This window comes from Pecten maximus, chromosome 11, assembly GCF_902652985.1.
Source record: "Pecten maximus chromosome 11, xPecMax1.1, whole genome shotgun sequence".
In the NCBI taxonomy this organism is placed as follows: domain Eukaryota; kingdom Metazoa; phylum Mollusca; class Bivalvia; order Pectinida; family Pectinidae; genus Pecten; species Pecten maximus.
The window spans coordinates 7,211,577-7,230,391 of NC_047025.1; the positions used below are offsets into that span (position 1 = coordinate 7,211,577).

General features: G+C 36.3%; 1 protein-coding gene across 1 annotated transcript in view; it reads right to left on the reverse strand.

The window, feature by feature from the left end:
* The window catches only part of LOC117338653 (fatty acid synthase-like), a 64,921-nt gene that overhangs the window by 43,943 nt on the left and 2,163 nt on the right, over positions 1-18,815 (reverse strand). Inside the window, exons 2-18 of the mRNA XM_033900014.1 lie at positions 15,884-15,967; positions 15,428-15,574; positions 14,932-15,106; positions 14,223-14,381; positions 13,354-13,498; positions 12,707-12,783; positions 11,761-11,876; positions 10,798-10,912; positions 10,194-10,337; positions 9,967-10,056; positions 8,174-8,359; positions 6,595-6,752; positions 4,976-5,090; positions 3,481-3,648; positions 2,146-2,304; positions 1,370-1,484; positions 449-732 (exon numbers count right to left, since the gene is read on the reverse strand). Coding sequence (XP_033755905.1) covers positions 449-732; positions 1,370-1,484; positions 2,146-2,304; positions 3,481-3,648; positions 4,976-5,090; positions 6,595-6,752; positions 8,174-8,359; positions 9,967-10,056; positions 10,194-10,337; positions 10,798-10,912; positions 11,761-11,876; positions 12,707-12,783; positions 13,354-13,498; positions 14,223-14,381; positions 14,932-15,106; positions 15,428-15,574; positions 15,884-15,958 — 2,428 coding nt within the window. The 5' untranslated portion in view covers positions 15,959-15,967. The remainder of the gene's footprint in view (positions 1-448; positions 733-1,369; positions 1,485-2,145; positions 2,305-3,480; positions 3,649-4,975; positions 5,091-6,594; positions 6,753-8,173; positions 8,360-9,966; positions 10,057-10,193; positions 10,338-10,797; positions 10,913-11,760; positions 11,877-12,706; positions 12,784-13,353; positions 13,499-14,222; positions 14,382-14,931; positions 15,107-15,427; positions 15,575-15,883; positions 15,968-18,815) is intronic.

Genomic DNA, 18,815 nt, shown 5'->3' on the forward strand with positions numbered 1-18,815 from the left:
AACCTGGACACTGACGCATTGATTAACCAGGACACTTACACATTGATTAACCTGGATACTAACACATTGATTAACCTGGATACCGACACATTGATTAACCTGGATACTGACACATTGATTTACCTGGACACTTAACACATTGATTAACCTGGACACTAACACATTGATTAACCTGGACACTGACGCATTGATTAACCTGGATACTGACACATTGATTAACCTGGATACTCACACATTGATTAACCTGGATACAGACACATTGATTAACCTCGACACTAACACATTGATTAACCTGGATACTGACACATTGATTAACCTGGATACTGACACATTGATTAACCTGGATACTAACACATTGATTAACCTGGATACTGACGCATTGATTAACCTGGATACTGACACATTGATTAACCTGGATACTGACACATTGATTAACCTGGATACTCACCGTAAAGGAAAATTTCTCCTAATGCTCGGAGCATTGTGACTGGGTTAGACTCGAGTTGTAAGTTTGTCAGTTGATGCTCTGAGTCAGCATTAATGATGGTCTCCGCCTCCTCAGACTGGCCGTTGAAGTTAATATTGACCATAACAATATCTTCGGGGATGGCAGCTTTGAAGGGAGGACACGTTCGAGTAAGCACCTCCGTCAGATACTTGGCACTAAAAGCCACAGATCTCGATTCCAGGCCAGGCAAGAAGTCATGCTTCCTCTGGACAAACCGGCTGGAACTACAGAGAAATAACTTTAAAGATATATCCTGCTTCACACCTTTTTAAGAGTTATCTCCCTTAATGCACCCACCATCATAATGTCTTATGCTCTATGTTTTAAATGTTTTCTATGATTTTCTCTTTTTTTCTCTCTTATTGTTCTGTTGACAGAATATGACGTTTATTAATTTCTTTTTCGGAGAATTCCCAAAAGCTAACATGCATACCAATATCTTCCTGCCAGCCATTCAGTTTCTCAATGACCAGACTAAAAAAAACTTAAACAAGAAAAGATGCAGAAGTATTTCCACAAAGTTTGAATTATAATTATGTACAATAGAAAGACTTTTAGGTGTTGTTGCTCAAACACTGTAAGTTACAGCAATAAAGAACCAAATTCGATTCCCAGATAAAAAGTTAGGTTTGTATTCATGATATCCCTTATACGATAAATAATTTGATAAGTCAGACAGGACTTTTACCTCTGTTCAAGAATGAACTTCATTATGGTGATATTGCTTTGTCTTGAAGATTTTTTTCCTTTTAAAAAAAAACAAAAACCAAAAAAACTACCAGTTATATAACTGAGTGCAGCGGATATTTTGCAAACAGCTTAATTTCAAACATATTTCTTCCGTAAATAGCTATAGGTAACCTCTGTCTGGGGTATCTGATGATGTCTTCCAGAGTGTGTAAGACCGAGTTGAAACAGTTCATCATGTAGTGGCTATGGAAGGGTAACTTCTGCTGTAGCTCCTTGTAAAATCCCCCTACAATACATCAACACAAAAATTCTTGACTCAATAAAAGGAAGCATTTTTCGAAGGCTAAGTGAAATTAATTACTTGGTTTTTAGGCCAATTTTCTAAATAGATGATGAAGGAAGTTATTTTTTTAATCATTTTACTTGTGGAAAAAACGATAAGAGCATGTTTTGTTTTTGTTTATAATTTTTTTTTCAAGAACAATTATTATCCCTTTGCATATTATAAACACTATTTCAAAATGTGGGAAACAATGATTAATCATAATTCTTTGTCTTTGTTTCACAATGGGCATGTGCTCTTATTTTATGGTTAATAGTACAATGGATATAACAAGTTCTTCCAAAGAATAATGACGATTTTTTTTATTGAACCAGGAGAAATATATATAGGATATGAGATGGGATTTTTCACTTCATTTTTGTTTGCCCATGACAAAAACCATGAATGAAAGTAAACTTTTTTATTTAAACCGTTTGTGGCAAAATTATTTAGGATTTCTTGGTCAGGATCTTTATCTATGCAATCAGGAACTGACTTCAAAATTTTGCAAAATGTACTTAATATAAACTTTAGGAGATATCAATAATAATTTAAAAGTTATTGATTTGAAAAATATGAATTTTTTATGAATAGTGGTTAAGATTAAGAGCTGAAAATGTTTTACCTTTCTCGTGAATATCCTTGAGAATCTGGTTGGAGTATTGTGCGTTGACCAGTATTATGGATGTTTCCATGGAGGGACTGGCCAGAACCTTGATCTTTGGACCAAGTAGGTATACCATTTCTAGAGGGAGGTGGACTTTGTAGACCTTGTCAGGTAGTTCTTAGGTAAGAAAAAATATTTCCATATTTAAATTCACACACACAATTCAATATCTTTTTAAAGACAGATAATTAGGATATTAATTCTTGCAGATCATTTGAAGGTTCTATAACTTGCAGGCTTTTCTCTAAACGAAGTTATAACAGACAAAGTCTACATAAATGGTTGTATACTAAGCACAATTGGTGATCTCAGATGAGGTAAATATATAGTATGGAAATCATCAGGTTAAAAAATTAGGTATGGTGTGATATGTAGACACTGTACATCATAGTGTAGGTCATTTATACTGTTTGTCTGGGGAGGAGTTCCATATTGTTCATTTATTCATTTTGTCGCTGCAGCCTATAGTTGATATATCTCACAGCAATGGAAGACCTTATAGTATGTGTCTATAAATTTCCAAATTTCAATTTCTTACCCATTTACGAGGTACAGATGGACCTCAGTATTGCAGGTATTCAAGATCACCGAGCATATTTCATATAGAGATTTTTTACTATCCGAACTGAATTTTTACTTTGAGTTACACAATCTTTGGGTTATAAAAATTTTAGATAAAGTTTGGCTGTTTCTAGAAGTAATAAGTGGCCTACAACAGGAAAATGTGAAAGTTGGTATGATCTTTACATTCACAGTTGAGTTGTTCTGATTAATGTATTTAACTGATGTTTCACCTCCAAGTAATATGGCTTATCGATTATGATTTACTGGCATGACTACAACATGAAAACTAGCTTTCTTGAGTTATTGAGATTCATAGCAGATTTGAAAAGAAATTAAAGGAACAAAATAAATGATAAACATGCATCAAAATAATTAAATCAATTAAAAAAATTCACATTTTAGGAATGCTAGAAAGCCATTAGTATTAGCCAGAAAGAAAAGTTGTGAGTAGTAAATTTAAATATATTATAGCTTAATAACTTAAAACATACCAACCAAATTTTCTCCATTTTAGAGATAATCAAAAATCAGACATCAATTGTTTTAGAACTTATCATGACTTTCAAAATTTCTGTAGTTCCCAACACTAATTCAGGCAATTTTTCATCCATATCAAACAATTTCTTCAAATAGCAGCAAGTATGATAACAATGATTTGATAGTTAGGTATGATAACAATGATTTGATAGTTAAGTATGATAACAATGATTTGATAGTTAAGAAATGTACCTTGTTTATCAGTAAAATCCTGAAGAGCTTTCCCAAGAACTAGCGCCACGTGTAAACACTGCTCCTGAGTAAGGCACCCGTCCACATATGCCACAGCTATCTCTGACAGGCCACTCCCCGACACATAGGAAATGGGAACACGACACTCTTCTATACAGTCAATCAAACCTGGGAACATATAGGAAGGGATTTTTATGAAACTTTTTTTTTAAATTGCAAAGTACATATTTAAGGGGGTTTATTGCTAAATATTTTGAGTTTTAATAAAAAAAAGTTGAAGAACTAAATATATATCTTAAATATATCTCGAAAAGGCATTGAAGCACCTGCAATGCCTGCATATTAGTACAATCATAAAAAGGAATCCCGAGGCCCAAGGGCCTAAACTGTCACATTAGTTCTGAAATACATACAACTGTCATAATAGTTGATGTTTTACTCTTAAATTGGGATTCTAACATATTTGATCCCAGTGACCTTGAAAGTAGGTCAAGTTTGTTCAATCAAAACATGCTACTGTCCCAATATCATGACCCTGAACCTTTCTGTTATTGCGAAAATGTGTGCTGTTTAAAGATTTCAACTTATTTCACCCCTTTGACTTTGAAAACATCTAGGTAAGTCAAGGTTTTTGGTTACTATTATTTAACTTCCTATCAACAGCTATGGCCATTTAAGGACAGCCTCGCCTGTGTGTGACGTCATTTCTACATTCATGTATTTTGGGAGACCACAGTATGTTTGTGTTTGTATCCTTGTGATAGCGCAAAACTAATGATGATTTTATAGTGCTGCCTCACTGAAGCATACTGCTTAAGACACCCAGCAGGACACCCCACCTGGTCACATTATACTGAAAGCTGGCAAGCCAATTGTCCCACCCCCCAAATCCTGGGCATTTAGCAGGAGTAGAAACTACATTTTCTGTATTGTCTCAGCCAGAGGTGAAGCCTTCCTCACATAGGTGAATGCTCTAGTGAAAAATATCACTTTTAAAGAATGAATAATTTTCAATATTTCACTGGTGAAAATGTAATAAATACAGAACAACAATTATAATGGTCAACTCTAACAAATTGTAAATCAGATATTTTTATCTTGACAAGATTTTAGACAGGAAGATAATATTGTGAGAAGTTTATATCTTTTACAACATCATTTAAGTGACAAAATAACTACATATTTTCCCATAAATCTTTAACTATTTTAAATTCATTACATTCTAAAGAAATACTGATCATGTTTTGATTAGGAGGTCTTTCAACAAAATAACATTTAACATAATACTTTTATTATTATTTGATTATTGCATCATGATAAATCCACAAATTCAGCTTACCTTGTTAATGACAAAACATCTAACATTTTCAAGAAGAAATACTACATGTGGTCTATCACCCTCAAAATGTCATCAAACAACAATTTTTCTTCTTAAAAAAAATAAAACAAAGAAAAAACGTTGCAATACGAAAACTACCTTCTATACTTGGCTTACCAATCTGTGTAGCAATCATCAAACACAAGTTTTCAGCAGTCACAGTTGTGAGTAGCTCATCAGATCTTATTTTGTCCACCAAGGAAAACGACCATCCAAGTTTCTCTGTTAAAATCTGAAAGTAATTACAAATCTAGCCTTCAAAATCTTCATCACTGTAACATATAATGTATATATTCCTGAAATTTCATTTATTTTTTATCTGGGAGCCATCAATTCTAACAAACTAAATACCACATCAAAGGTGTAAGCCAAACATTTCTGTTGGAGTAATCAAACACCTGTCAAATGTAAGTCTTAATCAGTTTTCATCAATACAGCGTTTTTCCTGCTTATTTAGAGAAAATCTAATTAATCAAATTGGGGAAATTTTACATGTAAATTATGTTTCATGAGTATCATACTTACCAGTTTTATAAATTATCCAGGCTAAATTTTAGCGGTGTAGGTGAAATTTCAAATTTATTTTGTGCAATAACTGCCATTATATATATTTTTTTCCTTCATTTTTTCGAAAGTTTTTATCTATAGTCACTATTGTGAATTTTTAATTCCTTTTTGGGAGAATAAGGCTAAAATGCATTGGGAATAGGGTCAATTGCACATCCTTGTATATAGACGGGAAAAAAAACTGCACTACATTTTTTATATGTAGCTACTGTGCGGCGCTTAAAATTCACGGGGTCAATATTGTGTATTTCGTTTTCAAAACATTCAGGGTTTAAATTCTGCTGTACATAACTTCCTATTCCGCCTGTATGTCAATATAATTTTCAGTCATCGTTATTGTGGTAGTTTGCTTTGCCATGCATTCTTTTGTATATTTGTTAGAGTGTAAATCTAAAATGGGTACACAGCTTGTCAATGTGTGTGAACATTTAGATGATCTTGCGCTGTGTATACAACCTCCCGATTATAACCATCATGCATCAATGATTTCCCCCCGAAAGAATTCACAGATATCTTGTACATGTAAGTACTAGCATGTGTAATATGAGAGAATTGTAATAGATTATTTTGTCTGGTTTACATTTTGTCTAGCTTATTACAAAAACATGTATTTTACTTTAGCCAGTTTTTTGTTATTTTTACTAGACAGACAGGTATTCAGTAATCGGCCCGCGATTTGCATCAATGCCTCTTGATGCATGACTAACATACTGATGCATTGTAAAAAGGACATCTCTGAGCAGATCAGGGACATTTATTATCCATTATCGGAATAATAATTTATTTCACATCCCAACTTTTATTTCTCATTTCATTAACATGTGCTTTAAAATTATGTAATGTAGTTAAATCATATTTACGGTAGTATGACAGTCCACATGTTCAGAACATCAGAATTCATGGATTTTAGTCGAAACACGAATACAGCAAAAACAAGAGGCCCAAGGGCCTTAACGGTCATCTGACTCTAAATTAAACACCCTTATACTATTGAAGTAATGCATTCTCTGTAGCGAGTATAGTGGCACTGTTGGCGATGGTGGCAATCTTGGAATTTGGATCAACCCGAAAAATAACATCAGAATTCCTGGATTTTAGTTGAAACAAGTATACAGCAAAAATAAAAACCCTGCAAAATATACTCGCTATTCAGTAAGGCATCAACTGACCTGTTGTGATTTCTGTAGTGACGACAAAAATCCAGGAATATCCAGGATATCCTTGTCCATCAGGACCGGTTCCCATACAAAGTTTGGAAGGAACAGTCCAATTTTTCCGACCTTGGTCTTGCATTGATCTTCTACCACAGTCCACCCACAAACCATTTCTTCAAAAATAAATGAAATACCATAATCAGCAATGTACTTAAAATGAAAACATGAATTAAGAATGAACTTTTTCGATACAAATTAAAGAATATGTTCTTAATTAATGTTCTTTATTCAAAGACGGTAGTTAAGTTATTTAATAATTAATCAGGGCTGTTTCAGGAAAACATATACGGTACAGAGGGAAGGCACGAGAATGAATTACACATGCAATTTACTGATATTATTTTGTTAATTCAAAATGCTTTAAACTATAGTTAATTTATATCAATATTTCACACTAGCTGATATCTATCCAAGAAAGCAATATTTTGCAATTTATTGATATTCTTTTGAGAACTACAAGGTGCCCTAAATAAACCATTATTATTTCATATCAAGATTACATGGCATTGTGTATTGGAATATGCCGCGGTACTTGAAATGCAAGAAGGCCTGAAAGTTTTATAACCAATGTATATAAATCTACTTGTTAAGAACATCTGTAGCCAAGTGGTTCAGTCGACGGCTGTTATACATAGCCTTTCATTTCAGGAACAGCAGTTTGAATCTTGTTCATACTTATTATCTTTTTTATCCTTTTTAATGTATGCTATCATTTGGGGTCATACAGCATGTATCATACTTTATCCTGTAATAAGCTTATAGGAGATTAACACATACACTTGGGATCAGTACAGGACAAATCATTTTTGTCCTGCTAAAGTTAAAGATTATAAAACAATATCAACCTATTACATCTGCAGCTACACAATCTGGTCCATACCTCGAGCTCTGTTTGTGCCAAAATTATAAAATATAAAATACCAAACAATATAAATGGCTGTAAAATCTTGGCATACCACTTGATAAAAGGGGCGGCCGTTTATTATTAACAATAATATTTCAAATATTTTAGAATTAAAACATAATTTTTAGCAAAGGTGAGCGATAATTCAACCTCACATACACGTACATATGGGTGGGCTTAATAGCAGGCATAGTATTAATGCCTAACAAATCAATGGTCACATAATATCGCCAGGTCAATGACTGGTCTTCGTTCAAATGTCCTATTAGGCCTTGAAAAATAATGTGTTTCCATTAACATGCCAGAAAAAAATAGGATAGGTAGTCAGGGATTTTATTTTATTTTCAAATAGTTTTTACTCAGGTTATATAGATGATGAATCTTGACTTTAATAGTCCTTCCTTAAAAATGATAAAAAAAAACACCTTCAGGTTGGTAGCTATATCGGGTTAGCAGAGACACAGGTATTTTTTAGGCCTTAATTCAATCCAATTCAGAACAATGCATTCTTGTTTAATCTGCTGTTATAATTCTGCTAGAACAGAAAACTTGCTCTCCTCCAGCCAGTAGCTGTATTAAGTATGCTTATACATAGATATCTATCAATCTTTTAATAAATATCGCTTTTACCTTCTCTGTCTCTGCTTGAGATCAAGTAGCCTTTGATTGGCCGCTTCTCATCATGTGACAAAATAGAGCCAGCCAGAAGGCCATGAATGTCTATTCTGGATGACAAATCTGACTCAGACAATTTGCAAATAGCTTCCACTTCTTCCATTGTTCGGGCTTTGTAAGGTAGTAGGCATAGCTTCTGGTCTGGAGAATCGAAAATTCAATTTTCATGGCTGAATTCTACTGTTTACAAATGCCACTATGTGTAAAAATATCCTTACAATAATAGGCCTGTACAATTATGAAAACAGACTACCATATTTGTTATTGTCATGGTAATAATTCTACACAATAGCCTAGCTAGGACACCTCAGCTTACCATTTTCCATCTTGTCCTGGTGTGAGCGGAGACTGTACAAATACGATAACTTACCGCTTTCCATCGGTGTCCTCAGGTTGCAGCCGGGACTGTCCAAATATGATAACTTACCGTTTTCCATCGGTGTCCTTAGGTTGTAGCCGGGACTGTCCAAATATGATAACTTACCGTTTTCCATCGGTGTCCTCAGGTTGTAGCCGGGACTGTCCAAATATGATAACTTACCATTTTCCATCGATGTCCTGGTTGTAGCCGGGACTGTACAAATACGATAACTTACCGCTTTCCATCGGTGTCCTCAGGTTGTAGCCGGGACTGTACAAATACGATAACTTACCGCTTTCCATCGGTGTCCTCAGGTTGTAGCCGGGACTGTACAAATACGATAACTTACCGTTTTCCATCGGTGTCCTGGTTGTAGCCGGGACTGTACAAATATGATAACTTACCGTTTTCCATCGGTGTCCTCAGGTTGTAGCCGGGACTGTACAAATACGATAACTTACCGTTTTCCATCGGTGTCCTGGTTGTAGCCGGGACTGTACAAATACGATAACTTACCGTTTTCCATCGGTGTCCTGGTTGTAGCCGGGACTGTACAAATATGATAACTTACCGTTTTCCATCGGTGTCCTGGTTGTAGCCGGGACTGTACAAATACGATAACTTACCATTTTCCATCTTGTCCTGGTGAGAGCGGAGACCGTACAAATATGATAACTTACTATTTTCCATCGGTGTCCTCAGGTTGTAGCACGGACTGTCCAAATACAATAACTTACCGTTTTCCATCGGTGTCCTCAGGTTGTAGCCGGGACTGTACAAATACGATAACTTACCGTTTTCCATCGGTGTCCTCAGGTTGTAGCCGGGACTGTACAAATACGATAACTTACCGTTTTCCATCGGTGTCCTGGTTGTAGCCGGGACTGTCCAAATATGATAACTTACCGTTTTCCATCGGTGTCCTCAGGTTGTAGCCGGGACTGTCCAAATATGATAACTTATCATTTTCCATCGATGTCCTGGTTGTAGCCGGGACTGTACAAATACGATAACTTACCGCTTTCCATCGGTGTCCTGGTGAGAGCGGAGACTGTACAAATATGATAACTCACCATTTTCCATCGGTGTCTTGGTTGTAGCCGGGACTGTACAAATACGATAACTTACCGTTTTCCATCGGTGTCCTCAGGTTGTAGCCGGGACTGTACAAATATGATAACTTACCGTTTTCCATCGGTGTCCTGGTGAGAGCGGAGACTGTTCAAGTATTAACAACAGACCTAGAAACCTTCCTTATAACAGGGTTGATATAAAATTCTCCTTATTACTCAGTATAGTCTTTAGACTGAAATCCAAAAACAACCTAACTATTTGTATCTTAAGAACCTATAACAAATTTTGAATATAATAACAAGTGTTACTGTACCATTCTCCTTTCTGTCTTTGCGATAAGGCTTCAAGATCAGATGTCCGTTAGCACCACCGAATCCAAAAGAGTTCAACCCAATGTATCCATCTGCAACAGATATACCTTCAAAAATACTTTCACGGCAGTGTAAAATGAAGGAAATATTACGAGGGGTGACAGATACACTCCTGTCTATGAGAACTGGTGTTGTTGAGACTGACATTTTGACACAGTAACAGACTCACCCTTTAGAGGCGTTACTTGGTTGATGATTTCCACTTTTCCTTTTTGAACTGCTGGGATCCTCGGATTTGGGTTGACATAATTGAGCTGCGGTGGTATTTTCCTGTGGCGAGCCACAAGGAGACATTTCATCAAACTCGCCATTCCTATAATAAAGAATTAACTCCTTTTTAATTCAGTTTAATTATCAAGCATTAAAGTCGAATGATACAAAACATTTCTGATATTTTAGGCTTAAACTGATCTTAGTTTTAGTCTTCAGGCCTTTATTTTTAAAATTTAGAAGCAAAAGAGTTTACTCTGGCCTAGAGTAGCCTCCCTTCATTCATAGTGAACAACATTGGCTGTAAATTTGAAGTCTGTTCAGACAACATTTTCTGATATATGCATGATATGAGTGAGAAGAAAGAGAGTAAACTAGTTGGTACATATTTGGGCCAAAAGGACAAGTCATTAATGTTATGGGAGAATTTCAAAGAGAAAGTGGATGGAATTTTCCAATAGATTATAGCACATTCTGAGAGTTTCAATGAGATTCCTAATCTAATCCTAAATCCTAATTTCCTAAATTTTGCCTTAGGCTGACCCCTGGAGCATCAATCCTACCTGCTGTGGCCTCCGAGTGTCCCATGTTTCCTTTCACAGATCCAATAGGAAGAGGAGTACTCCGTCCTGGACTCAAAACATCGGTCACTGCTCCAACTTCTACTTTGTCTCCGACCTACACAACAACTTTCATTTCTGTCACCTTATATTTTAAGGTGATTTCTTTGACCTGGCTTCAAATAACTGAAGCTGAACAGACAACAAAATACTCACGCTGCTGTTCATGTTTTACTTAAATACAATCTCTATTACAACTTAATTTCACCCATTTGTTTGTTTGCTGGGCTCTTTGCCCCGTGAACAGCCAGGGTCATTTTGAGGCAGACTCTTGTAGTAGTTTGTGACTACCTCACTGAACAACATACAGAACACTTGTTGCATGCCACTAAGAACATGTATAGTAAAGTGTCAAAGGACAGAACCAAGACAGCACAGACCAGTCCCTTTCTCAGCTTCCCGAGAAACAAAAACTAACATGGGGAGGGAGCGTTCAACCATGCACCTCGGATCTTCACCTGAGGTTACGTGGCTGGTGCTCTGATTGGCTGAGCTCATTTTCGAGGCCCATTTTCACCTGTGGAAATATATTACTCATTACTTTATCTTGCATAAAGATGAAAATCTATATGCTATCTATACTGATTGTCATCAAACAACTGTATTTCTGTCGATGATTTGACCTTTAACCCTCGGTCTTTACTTTATTTCTGATACCACCTTGACCAACTTGACCCAAAGACAATATCGCTGTAACTGATATGACCTGGACAAAACTTAATTTACAACAACGCTTCTGTCAATGATTTGACCTTAACTGACACTTACCCTACAACACTATTTTCGCCATCGAGGTGACCTTGACTGACCTTTAACCCATCACACTTTTTTCTCTCAAAGCTTTGTCCTTGACTACATGACATTTCTCACAATACTATTTCTGTCACTGATGTGACCTTGACCGACCTTTGTTCCAGTGCTGTGAAGCTCCATATAAGCAAGTTGGTCACTCTCCACGCCTGCCCTCTTGTATATGGCTTGTAGCAACTTCTTCTGGGTAAGGTCATTGGGGAACGAAATACCTGAAACAAGCGCATGGAATCTATTTTAAAATGTCTTTTAATAGCAAGTTTATAGCCAGATCAAATTTAATGATTCTTATTACTTTCATAATCATAAGTACTGATAAGCTAAAGATTATATTGTTTACCCCAATACATCATTATCATGCTCATCATGTCATTTCATTTCAATTTGATATAACAGGAACTTTCCTTATTTTTATTTTTAATGTTTAATAGTAAAATTAATTGCTTGTCTACACGTTCCTGATGTAATTTCATACTTCAGAAATTTTTCTTAAGCTCAACATATTAATTAACTCACAGGAAATTAGAATGGAAAATGTCTGTAAGACATAAATGCCTTTGTTCATAACTGCAACGTGTCAGGTCATTGGTCAAGGTGACCTTTGACCTTTTAACCTTCATCAATGACCATCAGAATGAGACAAGGTGAGGAACTTGTTGTTTTAATTGATTACGTGACGAAAACATGAATCAGGGGTTCTCAAAGTATGACATTGATTTGGGACAAGATGGGATGCAAAGGACGGATGGATGAACATAAAATGGCGAGGGCATAGTACTGTAAACATGGAAATTTATGCGAGGGGGAAATTTACGCTAATTACACAGAGTCCATTTGATCGCGAAAATTTTCCCCATATTATTTTGATATCAATTTGCATAATCTCGAACTACAAACGAAGGTGGATCGATCGAAAGTTACCCCAACGCGTATAGTTTACATATCAAAATCGCGAAATTAACCCCCCGCGATAATAACCATGTTTACAGTACACGTAATAGAGTAGGCATAAAACTATTGAAGACTTAATATATATATATACCCTCTGGTGTGTATCCATCACAGTTAGTCATTACATCTACCAGGGTCGCATAGATCCTTCTACATAATGTCTCTCGCCTGTAATAATCATTGCATCAAGTCATTACAAACTTCATCAACCTTGACCCGACATTAAAAACTCACAACGTACAAAGACATGCTGTTCTGACCAAGAATTCCTTCCTTATTATCTAAATACTTTTTCCTTTTCTTGTTAACACATGCTGTTAAGTTTACAAGGAAATATTTTAAAGCCTCATAAGCTTGAAAACATTTTACATATGCTTTGTAATAACATGAAATATTAAGATCTTATGCTGTTTATGAATTATAATTAGGAGTTTTGTTAAATAATACAAATTTTCATTGATAAGAATATCAGCAAGATTTGTTGCATTCAAATTTGATTTTTGTTGTCCTTGATTAATCCAGAATACTGACCTTTATATATACACATGCAGGGAATGTTCATGCTATATAAAGCATGTGTACGAGAAATATTTCAATTTCTTTCACAGATGGCAAGTGGGAAGAAAAATATTGTCCATCCTGAAAATTCTACAAGAAGGTTAAATATCTGCTAATAGCCTTCAACTACAAGCTTTATTTAAAAGAAACACTTTCTACAATACATCAGTTAAACAGCACCTGGTAAGTATGATAGCTGCCACTCCTTCAGCTCGGACGTAGCCCCCTGCATCCCTGTCAAACACCTTACTCTCACCCGTCGGATTAAGCATGCCCAAGATGGCCATCTGCTGTAGGTACACCGGGTTGATGATCACATTAACACCTGAATAAATTGTTGATGCCTCTTTATAATAAGAAATTAACTTGAATATATTTTTTATGTTATGGAGATAAAATACAAAAAAAACAGAGTGTACTATTTAAATAGACCATGAATGTGAGGCAGTTACAATGAGAATACACGCCAGTTTTTTGTGTTAAAACTTATTATTTATAATTCAATTTACTATTTTCTAATACTTACTTCCTTATAATTTAATTAACATTTACTGATGGAGTCTAGAAACTACTACACCACTGCATGTATCAGCAAATCAAAAGCGACAATACAAACGGCAACATCCTTTTTTGTTATGGACCAATTACATAATTTTTTAAGTCAATGTAAATGCTTGTTACATACAAGATTCTGTGTTCACAATTCACACTATTAAAGAATATGTGTATCGGAATGATTTTCCTGTTTGAGAAAGATTCATAACAAACTTCTACAGTCAAAATTAAAAATGGCCATCTGTCAGCCATTTGGTTTTCTAATCAGTCTCAAAATTCAATATGCACAACCAGGGACCAGGGATTAAGCTACCTATTAAATATGAGAAAGATCCATAAAGGACCTAATGTGAGAAATAGCAATAACCAGAATTGTTTATAAACAGACGACGTACCACAAAAGGCATTTCCAATAGCCGACCATCTGATGATGATGGGCTAAAAATGAGAAGAACATAAATAATACTAGTCAGATTTCGTTGAATCCACCATACTTGCAACAACAGCAAATTGACAGCGGCCAGTTCGGAGGTCAGTTTCCGCCATTTCCAGGGCCGAGAGGCTGGAACTACATGCTGTATCCACCGATACGGCTGGCCCCTTCCATCCAAAGTAGCTGGTGATGTGGCCAGTTAGTAGTGGAGTTGTGGTACCTGTAGCATAAGATACCTCCCTTATTCAAACCACTATCAAGTCACTATCAACATACATTCACAAGATTAAATTCAGAACCTACTGATAAATTTTACAAGACATTTTTAAGTTCCTTCATGTGGAGCTAGTGTGTTGGAGCTAGTGTATTCTAATACTGTAATAGCATTTTTCCTGGACAATTTGGATAATAATTTCAGGTAAGAAAATGAGATTGTTTCGTGTACAACAAATGCAGGGCTTTTTCTGAGGGCTTTCTGGGGCCGTTAATGGGCCCCATCCCCAATTGGAATTATTTCATTTTAAAGCCAAATTCCCAAAATTTGCAGTTTACTCCTGAAAAAATCTTTCCCAAATCACCAATTTTCTTCCCAAAATGAGACAAAAAGGTCCCATCCCAAACCAGTGAGAAAAGGCCATGAAATGAATGAAATTAGATAACAGGGGAAAAGGGGAACAAAGACAAAAGTCAGTAACGTACCTAGTTTTTAATTGCTATGATATCTATGGGGTTATTGTTGGGTAAGAAACAAACAAGGTTAGATAACTTACATAGTTTTGACTTGCTGTATTTCGTAGTTTCAATGGGGTCAGTGTCGGGCAGAAAACATGCCAAGTACAGTCCAGTGACATTGTCCTGAAGGGTTTTTTCTTTCAGGCCTGAATCTACTATACATTCATATGTCACCTCCAACAGGTGTCGAAGCATCACATTCATGTTGTCCGCCTGATGAGGAAACAGCAATAGAAACAGAAGAAAATTTTGAAATATCATCTGAACAGATCGCACAATTGATGAATATCATAATATATCAATTGTTGTAGATGATAAACACTTTTACCATATTTATCCTGAAAGGGGGCCTCCCCTAATATCAAATTTGAGTATTTAAAGTTCACGATGAATGGCCTTATAATGATTTGTTGGTCACTTTTACCTTACTATTTCAAAATAGATAATTCTCCAAAAATAAAAAAAAAATGCTTATTTGAGGACAGGGTTTTTTTTACGGATTAATTATGTAATATAAATTCTAATGAAATATACTTCTACATCTGTAAATCCAAAATATCCAGCATCAAATTTGTCGATATCAGGAATGAGGCCAGCCCGTGGTGGAACACCCTCCAATCCATCAGGAAACCGGGTTGTGTCTATCATGTCATGACTTTCAATCAAATTTTCCCAAAATTCCTAGAGCAAAGAAAAACTGCGATAAAACATTATCTTCAATTAACACAACAATTTTTATTCAAATCTGTAATAGTCTTTTGATAATCTGGCAGATTAAAAGATTAATACAAAAATATTAAGCCTGTTGTGAAAATGAATAATGGAAATACTTCTTCTGACAAAAAATATCTTTTTAGATTTAAAAAAATTCTACTAATGGCCATATCAGATTTTAACTGTTAAATTTGCCCTCTTTTAACTGAGCAGAAAGGGAAGTTAACTAAAACCACATTAAACTTTAAACATGATTATTCTGACTTTATAACTTACCTGTAAATTGCTAGACTTCGGGAGCCTGCAGGCTATGCCAGCAATCAAACTCTTGCTTTCATCTGCTGCATTCATGACTCAGATCTCAACAGAACAATGAAAAGAACAAGTAACACAATATATATATTTAACATACATGTTTACAAGTTTGAACAAGAGGCCCAATGGGCCTGTATCGCTCACCTGGCTCTACAGCAACTTTGAAGTTGATGAGGTCATTTCTAAAGATACAATGTTCTAGTCCTTCATTCCAGCATTCTATTGGCCTAATATCAGGTCTTGGAGGCTCTTGGCTATCGCAAATTTCACCCCTGTGACCTTGAATGAAGGTCAAGGTCATTTATTTGAACAAAATTGGTAGCCCTTCACCCCAGCATATTACAGGCCCAATATCAAGTCCCTGGGCCTCTTGGTTATTGAGAAAAAGTCATTTGAAGATTATAGCCTATTTGACCCATGTGACCTTAAATGAAGGTCAAGGACATTTATTTGAACAAACTTTGTAGCCCTTCACTCCAGCATGCTACAGGCCCAATATCAAGTCCCTGGGCCTCTTGGTTATTGAGAAGAAGTCGTTTGAAGATTATAGCCTATTTGACCCATGTGACCTTGAATGTAGGTCAAGGTCATTTATTTGAACAAACTTTGTAGCCCTTCACCCCAGCATGCTACAGGCCCAATATCAAGTCCCTGGGCCTCTTGGTTATTGAGAAGAAGTTGTTTGAAGATTATAGCCTATTTGACCCATGTGACCTTGAATGAAGGTCAAGGTCATTTATTTGAACAAACTTTGTAGCCCTTCACTCCAGCATGCTACAGGCCCAATATCAAGTCCCTGGGCCTCTTGGTTATTGAGAAGAAGTCGTTTGAAGATTATAGCCTATTTGACCCATGTGACCTTGAATGTAGGTCAAGGTCATTTATTTGAACAAACTTTGTAGCCCTTCACCCCAGCATGCTACAGGCCCAATATCAAGTCCCTGGGCCTCTTGGTTATTGAGAAGAAGTTGTTTGAAGATTATGGCCTATTTGACCCATGTGACCTTGAATGAAGGTCAAGGTCATTTATTTGAACAAACTTTGTAGCCCTTCACTCCAGCATGCTACAGGCCCAATATCAAGTCCCTGGGCCTCTTGGTTATTGAGAAGAAGTCGTTTGAAGATTATAGCCTATTTGACCCATGTGACCTTGAATGTAGGTCAAGGTCATTTATTTGAACAAACTTTGTAGCCCTTCACCCCAGCATGCTACAGGCCCAATATCAAGTCCCTGGGCCTCTTGGTTATTGAGAAGAAGTTGTTTGAAGATTATGGCCTATTTGACCCCTGTGACCTTGAATGAAGGTCAAGGTCATTTATTTGAACAAACTTTGTAGCCCTTCATCCCAGCATGCTACAGGCCCAATATCAAGTCCCTGGGCCTCTTGGTAATTGAGAAGAAGTCGTTTGAAGATTATAGCCTATTTGACCCATGTGACCTTGAATGAAGGTCAAGGTCATTTATTTGAACAAACTTTGTAGCCCTTCACTCCAGCATGGTACATGCCCAATATCAAGTCCCTGGGCCTCTTGGTTATTGAGAAGAAGTCGTTTGAAGATTATAGCCTATTTGACCCCTGTGACCTTGAATGAAGGTGAAGGTCATTTATTTGAACAAACTTTGTAGGCCTTCACCCCAGCATGCTACAGGCCCAATATCAAGTCCCTGGGCCTCTTGGTTATTGAGAAGAAGTTGTTTAAATGAACAAGAGATCCCAGAGGGATCTTGGCGCCCACCATTGAATGATCTTCATAGGTTCCATGTCAGATTGATCTTTTCTCTACTTTTCCCTTCATTTTACTAATCTGTGCAAATTGAGACATCCCTCCAGTACTTTTCAAACAAGGGAATCCTAGCTATATAAGAAATTTGAGATTTAACGATAATGGCTGTTTGTTTGCCAGGTTGTTTTCAGGACAGACTGGTCCAAAAATGCAATACAAGGGACCAAGGGGAACCTACTTATGAAATTTGAGAAAGATCCATTCAGTACTTTGAGAAATAGAGATAACAAACTTCAATTGTCAAAATCCAAGATGGCGGTCTGTCGGCCATATTGTTTTCCAATTGATCTCAAAATGCAATAAGCATAACGAGGCACCAAGGGGAACCTCCATATGAAATTTGAGAAAGATCCCTTCAGTACTTTCTCAGAAATAGCGATAACAAACTTCAATTGTCAAAATCCAAGATGGCTGCCTGTCGGCCATGTTATTTTCAGATTGGTCTCAAAATGCAATATGCATAACTAGGCACCAAGGGAAACTTACATATGAAATTTGAGAAAGATCCCTTCAGTACTTTCTCAGAAATAGTGATAACAAACTTCAATTGTCAAAATCCAAGATGGCTGCCTGTCGGCCATGTTGTTTTCGGATTGGTCTCAAAACGCAATATGCATGACTAGGCACCAAGTGGAACCTTCATATGAAATTTGAGAAAGATCCCTTAAACACTTTCTCAGAAATAGTGATAACAAACTTCAATTGTCAAAATCCAAAATGGCTGCCTGTCGGCCATGTTGTTTTCAGATTGGTCTCAAAACGCAATATGCATAACTAGGCACCAAGGGAAACCTACATATGAAATTTCAGAAAGATCCATTCAGTACATTCTCAGAAATTGTGATAACAAACTTCAATTGTCAAAATCCAAGATGGCTGCCTGTCGGCCATGTTGTTTTCCAATTGGTTTCAAATCGCAATATGCATAACTAGGCACCAAGGGGAACCTACATATGAAATTTGAGAAAGATCCCTTAAGTACTTTCTCAGAAATAGCGATAACAAACTTCAATTGTCAAAATCCAAGATGGCTGCCTGTCGGCCATGTTGTTTTCGGATTGGTCTCAAAACGCAATATGCATAACTAGGCACCAAGGGGAACCTTCAT